This window comes from Tamandua tetradactyla, chromosome 10 (genome assembly GCF_023851605.1).
Source record: "Tamandua tetradactyla isolate mTamTet1 chromosome 10, mTamTet1.pri, whole genome shotgun sequence".
Taxonomy (NCBI): domain Eukaryota; kingdom Metazoa; phylum Chordata; class Mammalia; order Pilosa; family Myrmecophagidae; genus Tamandua; species Tamandua tetradactyla.
Genome location: NC_135336.1, coordinates 21,628,770 through 21,636,745, shown reverse-complemented (window position 1 = coordinate 21,636,745; position 7,976 = coordinate 21,628,770). Strand labels below are relative to the sequence as shown.

General features: G+C 38.4%; 1 protein-coding gene across 4 annotated transcripts in view; it reads right to left on the bottom strand.

Moving 5' to 3' along the window:
• Positions 1–1,855: 1,855 nt before the first annotated feature.
• The window catches only part of MYLK (myosin light chain kinase), a 318,148-nt gene continuing 312,027 nt past the window's right edge, over positions 1,856–7,976 (bottom strand). For 3 of the 4 annotated variants that reach the window (XM_077118122.1, XM_077118123.1, XM_077118125.1), the window contains 3 exons: positions 7,747–7,876; positions 6,234–6,365; positions 1,856–3,907 (listed from right to left, as the gene is read on the bottom strand). In XM_077118122.1, the coding sequence (XP_076974237.1) occupies positions 3,657–3,907; positions 6,234–6,365; positions 7,747–7,876 (513 nt within the window). In that variant the 3' untranslated portion in view covers positions 1,856–3,656. The remainder of the gene's footprint in view (positions 3,908–6,233; positions 6,366–7,746; positions 7,877–7,976) is intronic. The other variant, XM_077118124.1, reaches the window with a different exon arrangement.

Below are 7,976 nucleotides of genomic sequence, written 5' to 3'. Positions count from 1 at the left end.
CTAACCATATATGCCCTTGAAATTTGTGCAATACAAGCTGGGAATCACTTGGCTTTCTAGAAAATAATCTGCTTTGATTTAAGGCTTTGTTGAAAAGGCAACAATTGCTTCACTTTAGAGCTGATTAAGCCAAATACATTTTCCTATTTAAATGACAGCTTTGGAACTTGAAAATTAGGTCCTACTTTTGAAAGCTTTAGCTGTATTATGTTAAAAAAAAAAAATCACCTGCTTCCCCCCCCCCCCCCCCCCCCCCCCCCCCAGAAAACACTGTTCCCTAACTGAAGTTTTAATCATGGTGATAAACCAGGGAATCGTGATACTGGCCAATGGTACCCAGTAGGTGGAAATGAAACAACGCAAGATTTAAGTCAAGTAAAACAGACTGAATGTTCCCATGTGCTGCTGTTACACCATTGTATAAAATCTTTTGAAATGCAAAACATGTATTAGTTTATGTTGACATGTTTCTTTGGGCAAAAAATCTTTGTTAAGTACAAAGGGTCATAATTTAAAGTGAAAGCATTTAAAACACAAGCTTATCTGATGGTAGCATTGTTTTTGTATTAATAGATAACCAGAACTTATCTTCACATTTACTTGTGTAAAACGTAGTATAGTGTGCCTAGTTTGCAGTCAGTAAATATTTGATTTGTCTAATCCCTTCCTGCCTGTCTTTGTGACCTCATTGATTCAACCTATGACCCAGAGTATCAATGAAATGTTATTGTAGAAGAGATTTTGAGAAAATTAGTACACCATGCAGCTATCATACAAAATGATTTTCCTTGTAATGTAAAAATTGCAGTTTTTATTATTGCTTGTGTCTCAGCTGTTTAAGTGAATATTAAAGGGCTTGGAGAAAAAAAAAGCAAGTGAGATGTGGAGCAGAGTAAACCTCAAACATTTTGATAAAATAATACCGCCTTGCTGTAAATAAACTTATTGCTGACAACCATTTAGCATATCTTTTTTACACACAGAAATATATATATATTTTGCATGGGCAGGCACTGGGAAGAAATATTTTTTAATACAAAGAGCAGTCAATAGACTTTTTTTTAATGTTTAGAATGAAAATGAAATGGAAGAAAATATTTTTGTTATTTTTCCTGGTGCAGAACATAAATGGTACATTATTCACTAGCAAGGAATAAAAATGGTCCTTTTCTTTAAAAATAATCAGTCCCTCACTAGGAACATTTGTGGGTTGTAGTAGCTTAAAAAAATGTAAAAATTTGAAATATTTATTAACTGGACAGCAGATTCTTCCAGATGACATGTTGGAATCACAGAATTATCTAACACAACATTTAACCGCATGTCTTGAAATCTTTCTAGAATATCTACAGAAATGTTTGAACATCTTGAGAAATGGGGGGCTTACCATCTTATATGTATTCAATAACAGATTTCCTATAAAACAGGAGTGACAGTTTCCTGATAACAAATCCTTCAATATCAAGACTTGGAAAGATGACACTTGGCTGTCACTAAAAACCTGTACCAAAGTCACCAATTCAAATGAACCCCTCGTAATTAATATCGACGATAAGGATAATCTTCTTTCACACTAAAAATGTGTCTTAGAGATATTAGTATTATGAGAACCTGAAACTGTAGCTATCCTTCTAGAAAAGTAATGGTACTAAATTGATGCTCAATAGAAAATCTGAACTACATGTATAAATTAGGCTACCTTATATAAACAGAATTGCAGAAATTATTCTGTTCCTTAGTAAACCACAACCACATAATTCTTTACTTTTATGCAGCATCAAATCTTTAGCTTCCAAGATCTGTCTAGGTATTCTACAACTGGTGGCATGGAAAAAAAAGAGAAACCTGCAAAGACTGAACAAACAGCATGCACTGTGGTATCCTTTATTTAAAAGTTGTGAGTTAACTACAGTTGTAGTGTTCTCATTTACCATTCTGATGGCATAATAAACTGGGAGAATATTAAGACAATTTCAAGAAGGTATTCAAAACTTGTAAACATACATACATACCATATACACGCAAACACACACACACACACACAACATACACACATACAATTATAGCCTAAACACAATGAAAAGTGATGAAAAAAAGCTTTGAATGCTCTAAATCAAATTAAAAACCCTTTCTTATAATAAACTGTGGCAATACTGTGGCTATCATGGAAGATATTGGAAGTTTAAGAAGCAAAAGGAAAAATACTGGCAATTTGAAACTAGCAGCAAAAAGCAGATACAAGTAGAATAGAAGATAACATAAGACTAAGTAATATCAAAGTTCTAATATTGATACTGTGTAGGATTGCACTGAAGTAATTTAAAATTGGTTCTTAAGGAACTATATTAAAAAGTTCCTTATTAAATTGCGACACTTTACAAACAGTGGAAAATAAAAAGTATTTGGAATGTTACACACACACTCACGCGCAAAGGAAATATATTAGGCATCAGTTTATGGCCTTTGCTTATGACCTTCAAAAGGTTTTATAAAGAAAAAATTTAAGTGCCAATATAGTGAAAGAAAGTAAAAAATTCCTAACGATGCAAGTCTGAGTGCATTTATCAGGTCTAAGAATATACTTCAAGGTTGGGGTAAGGTATGATTGATGCACATTCAAAAACAAAAATATTGTGGAACCCATAAGGTAAGTAGAGTTGTTTGGAGAGGGTTTAGAATGAAGATGTGCTCAGACTATCTTGAAGAAGGTTCCATAGTAGGTGGAGGTCTACAGCTCTTCATCAGTTGAAATCTATTTCATTGTGGCCAATAAATAAAAATAACTTTTCAGCAGACCATTTTTTCCATACATTCAAACAAAAAATATTTACCATCCAGAGCTGATGTTATAACAGCACAAACATGAGTCCTAGTTTAAGAAGAAAAGCACATTAGCGTTTTTGCTCACGGGTTCTTACATAGATGTCTGAAGTTGCTAGACATCATCAAAGAGGGGATAAGCTTAGATTTTTTCCCTGTGGTTTTAGAAGAAAGGATAATCTGTTTTTCTTAAGAAGCCAGAGTCAGCCATAAGCAGAGACCAGCCTTCAGAATCTAAGTGTCATGCCCTGGTGCTTACATGGCAAGTTCGGAGCTAGGAAAACCAGCAGGTGGAATGGGGGAGAGAAATGAAACACTCAAACTCCTTGCAGTATGCTTTGGAATAAAATGTGCCTCATAACTTAAAATGGCTCAACTGCTTTTAGAATAATGTGATGCAGGGCTGGAGAAGAACCGGTTCTCTGGAGTCAGAGGCTTCCATCTCCAGGGACCCACTGGGCTGGGTTCTGGTTGCAGGGCCCAGGGTCCTCATTTTGGCCTTACTTTTCACGAGGGCTTTCTATTGGAGAATCTATGACTTTGACCAGATAAATATTTCTATTGGTTATCTTCTCTCTAAAATCAATTGGTCAGGCAAGTTAGTGGATGGTTTCCCTAAAGGAAATCTAGCCACACTAAGTGTATCTTAAGGTGCCAGCTAATTCAGATTAATGCCCATGGATAACGCTGCTGCTAGGTATCAACTTGCTGAATTATCAACCCCCAAATGGCCTAACTAGAGAATCATACTAGGTGCTTTTAGTATCTTGGGTTTTTTGAGCTTTAAAGAAATTGTCTTTACTATGACTCAGAAATTGCTTCTCTCTGGTTTTGTTTCACTCTTCCTCTTCTTCCTCTCCCCCTTCCCCTTCTCCTTCCTCCATTGTTTCCACAATGAGCTCTGCTGTGCAGGTGGCTTCTCCAAGACTGTTGACAGCCTTGCACGTGTACTTGGCATCATCATCGCCGCAAACATCGCTAATAATTAAAGAGCAGTTCCCATCCTCATCGTAGTCTATCTGGAAGTGGCGGGACTCCCTGATTGACTGGTCATCTTTGAACCAGACGACCTCTGGGTCTGGGTATCCTGCATCACAGGGAGAGAACCCAAATCGCAGAAATCGTTACTCAAAATTTCTTAGCAATTCATGCAAGCAACTCCTAAGCTACCTCTATTGATTGAGGGGGCAAAAGGGAAAAAGAGTAGGTTTGCTTTTACTATCCATTCTGATATTTACATTCAAATATGGCCATGCATTGTAAGTACTAATATTCAAATCCCCAAACAGAATATTTCAGGTTTGTCCCATTTTCCACCCATATAAGATGTGCCCTTCATCCCACCTTTTGACAGAGAAAATGTACCACGTGAAATCCTGCCCCAGCTCCAACCAGGGCTAAAGAATTTTTTGGATGAAAACACCATCTTTAAAAATCTTGTATAAAAGTTTAACTTAAACAATAAATCTAAATTTAAATTAAAAATAAGAGTCAGAGCAAATGGACACAAGGGATATTTTTGGAGTAATGAAGATGTTCTAAAATTGGATTGAAGTGGTGGTTGTACAGCAGTGCAGATTTACTAAGAATAATTGAACTGTACACTTAAAATGGGTGAATTTTATGCTATATAAATTATACCTCAATAAGACTGTTTACAGGTATAAAAAGCATAAGTCAGAGGAGCTTATAATACTGCTAAGAAAAAGAAAGTAATATTTGTCTTAGGGTGCTCCAAAGCAAATCATCTTTTTGTTGTTAACAGGAAGTTGGCCACACTGATTAGCCTCAATTTATCAGGTTAATGTTTCTGCAAAGATCAGCGTTAAAAATTTATGAAACACATACACATACACATGTATATATATATATATATATATAATAAACATTTAAAATACATAATATATTTTTATGGAAAATAACTGTAGCCCTAACCAGAAAAAAAATTAAAAATTAAGAATTTTAGTATTCTTTTCAAGTAGAATTTTGTTTTTTATCAAAACAGCAGTCATGTGTTTTAATTTCCTCTCAGAGCTCTAGTCAAAAGTTTAAGCAAATATCAAGGACCTAATCCCAAAGAGGAAAAATAAGTACAAAGATGATAATTATTGTGCTATAATAATTAAATTAAAAAAAAAAAAAAGGAGAAAGGAAACAGCCTAAGAAGACCCAAAGAAAATGGTGATGATGAGAGTTATAAGCAGTGGCTCCAATGCATTCAGCAGAAAACCAAATTTAAGAACTTCCACATTATCAAATGTAGCCCATTCTTTTTTTTAATTTTTTCAGTTGAGTGGAAAAAAAAAGATTAGAGAAGGTAAACCCATTTATAAGGTATTTGATGATATAAAGACATTGGAGAAAAATAGTTTTTTCATTCCTGACTTTGGATTTTTTTTACCCAAAAGACATTATACAGTCATATTGCTGGAGAGTGTTAAGAAGTAGGAGACACGATTTGTTCTGACTTTCTGTACTGTGTTGGGTGACCTTGGGAAAGTTGCTTAATAAACTTCTGTGCTTTAGTCGGTCAGAGCAAAATGGGAGAAAATCCTTTACTCTAGTTGTACATGACAGTCACAGACTTGAAGCAAAGAGACCTATCTCTACTTGCCCTTGTCTTTTCAGAATGTTGCAGTCTCTGGAAACAAAAGCACTTTGGGCCATCAATGTTGCTAATTTTTCAGCTGCTATGCTAAGATTCCTTAAGGTCCCTGAGCTCTAACACATGATTCTATGGCCTGTTATTCCTGGCAAACAGAGGAGAGGTGATGGGAGGAGGCTGCAAATGGAATGGTCTGCCGCAGAGCCTGGGTCCCAATCTACCCTGTGTTTGAAGCCATGGTGCATGCTTGCTCTTTCTGCTTACCAATCTCATAACTTTTCCCTTTACTCTATAACATCTTTAAAACACAGAGAAGATTTCCCCTTCCCTACACCATCACCTTACATAGCCTACAGCAACTCAGTGCACTGGACATCATTTTGCAGATGAGGTCCAGAACGGTCAGCCTACCACCCAAGGTCACTCAGCCCACTGATTAGCAGCTGAGCTAGAGGACTCCATACTCTATAACCTTGGGTGCTATCCTTCCAGCCATTTGTATGCTTCCCAGAGGTTTTCAAAGCTCACTTCATTAAACATGTCCCATAGCCAGTCAGGTCTAGTGTAAGAAAGTGAAATATCACATGTGCCCCTATGTATGCCACTGAAGGGCACTGAGCCTTCAGAAGGTGGGATTTGGGGTGGGGGCGGGGACGTTAGGACAAGCTCCTCCTGACCCAGCTTTCCCCACTGCCTGGCTGTTCCTAATTGCTTATAGGCTGAATAGAACTGATACTTTTTTCCCCAAGGCACATGGTAGTTGTGCCAATGCCCTTTTGTGGTAAAGAGGAGCACAGCTACAACTTACCTTCAATCTTGCAGTCAAATCTAGCAGCACTTCCCTCCACAACTTCTAAATCACGAATGGTCTTAGAGAAATAAGGTTTTACATGGGGCTTCTCCTCAGCAACTGCTTCAAGGAAAGCTTGGGAGACATCTTCTAGAAGACAGAGAAGAGGACACCAGGTCATTTCTCACTTCTTGTTCTTTCCTCATCCCTCATTTGAAAAAGCTGATTTTTAAAAAGTTACTATAATTTAGCAAATAATAAAAGCTTAGAGAACTGCACCATAAGCATGCCTTTCTCCCAGGGAGAGGTTGGCCTGCTGCCAAATGCTTTCTGGCAGAAGAGAGAACTGTGCCTCAGCCTCCCCCCACCCCCTTTCCCTTATGCTGACACATTAAAAAAGGAAATCATCTTTTAAAAGGATTTTTGGCTGCATTTCATGCCGTTGCGGGATTCAGTTGAGGGGGCAGAACCACACTAGGTTTCCTGAGGTCCTTATCCCATTGTCCTCCTCCTCCAGCAGGCACCTCAACCTGCTCCTTAAAAGGGAGCAGCCAAGTCCTACAGGCATTCTCAACTTGCCCATAGTTTTCGTCTCTACTACTTATACTGCCTTCATGTTGTATTTGGAAGTGGCCCAGGGAAGAGCTGTAACCCTGAGGGGATTCTGTATCCTCTCCCTTGCCTTCTGGTTATTTCTGGGTCCTATGGGGAGTTATTTCTGGATCAGAAGAGACCAGGCCCATGTGCTGTGGACTTTGTCCCCAGCTGCAAGAAGTTCCAGGGCAGCTGGTCAACCAGCCCTGCCAATCCCCCTGCTTTGGTACACAAAAGGAATCTGGACAAGGGTTTCCCTCCTGTGGATATGGAAAGCACCGCAGTAGGGGGGAGTCTCCGCCCAAATGAGGCACCTCAGAGAGGAAAAGGGCCAGGCTCTGAGTGCACCAGAAGCGGGAAGAAGCTGAGGCCTTCCCTGATTAGTGGGTGGGGCAGCATTTCAAACATGGTAGGCAAGTAACTTATCCTACTGGTCTCCAGGAGGAGCCCTGCCACTCACAGTCTACCCAGTTCAAATGGCATGCTTCAGCAGCATGAAAAATGTCAAGGAATATAGCCTATGTGAGTTAATTTTTTTTTTTAAAAAAAAAACAAAGGCCAGAAAAAATATGGAAGGATATTTTAAAAACCTACAAAATAAAAGTGTGATCTTTAAATTTTATTTTTGCTCATCAATATATAAGGATTACTTTTGCAATGGAAAGTTTCAATAGAGCCTTTAATTCTTACATAAAATTAGAAAAAACGATAACTGAGCTCTTCTAGTTCAATTAGACAAGTAACTTTCCCTCTGAAGATAGTTCAGCCTAAGCTTAAACAATTACGAATAATTGCTAGGCTTAGTGTCAAGGCAGCCTAAAAATACCTCTGGATTTATCATTGTAGATTTTATTTTAAAAAGAAAGAAGCCCCTCTGTCTCCCAAGCCCTTCTTTCCCACCAACCGGTCTGAGAAAAATCCTCCCGGAGCTCCTTACCTTCAGATTCTATCTTTTCTGCATTGAGTGGGCTGGTTGGTGACCCTGTTGATGATTTCCTGCCACTGAGCCCTGAGATCATTGCCATAGAGGACAGTCTTCCAATGGCTCTCACAGCATTGCCCGTTTTCTGGAAAAGAGACACTGGAGTTGGACTCAGAGGGGTCCCTGGTTTCAGATGGGCAGTGTTAGGTGCTCTAGGGAGAACACCCAGATCAGGAGAAGCAGCT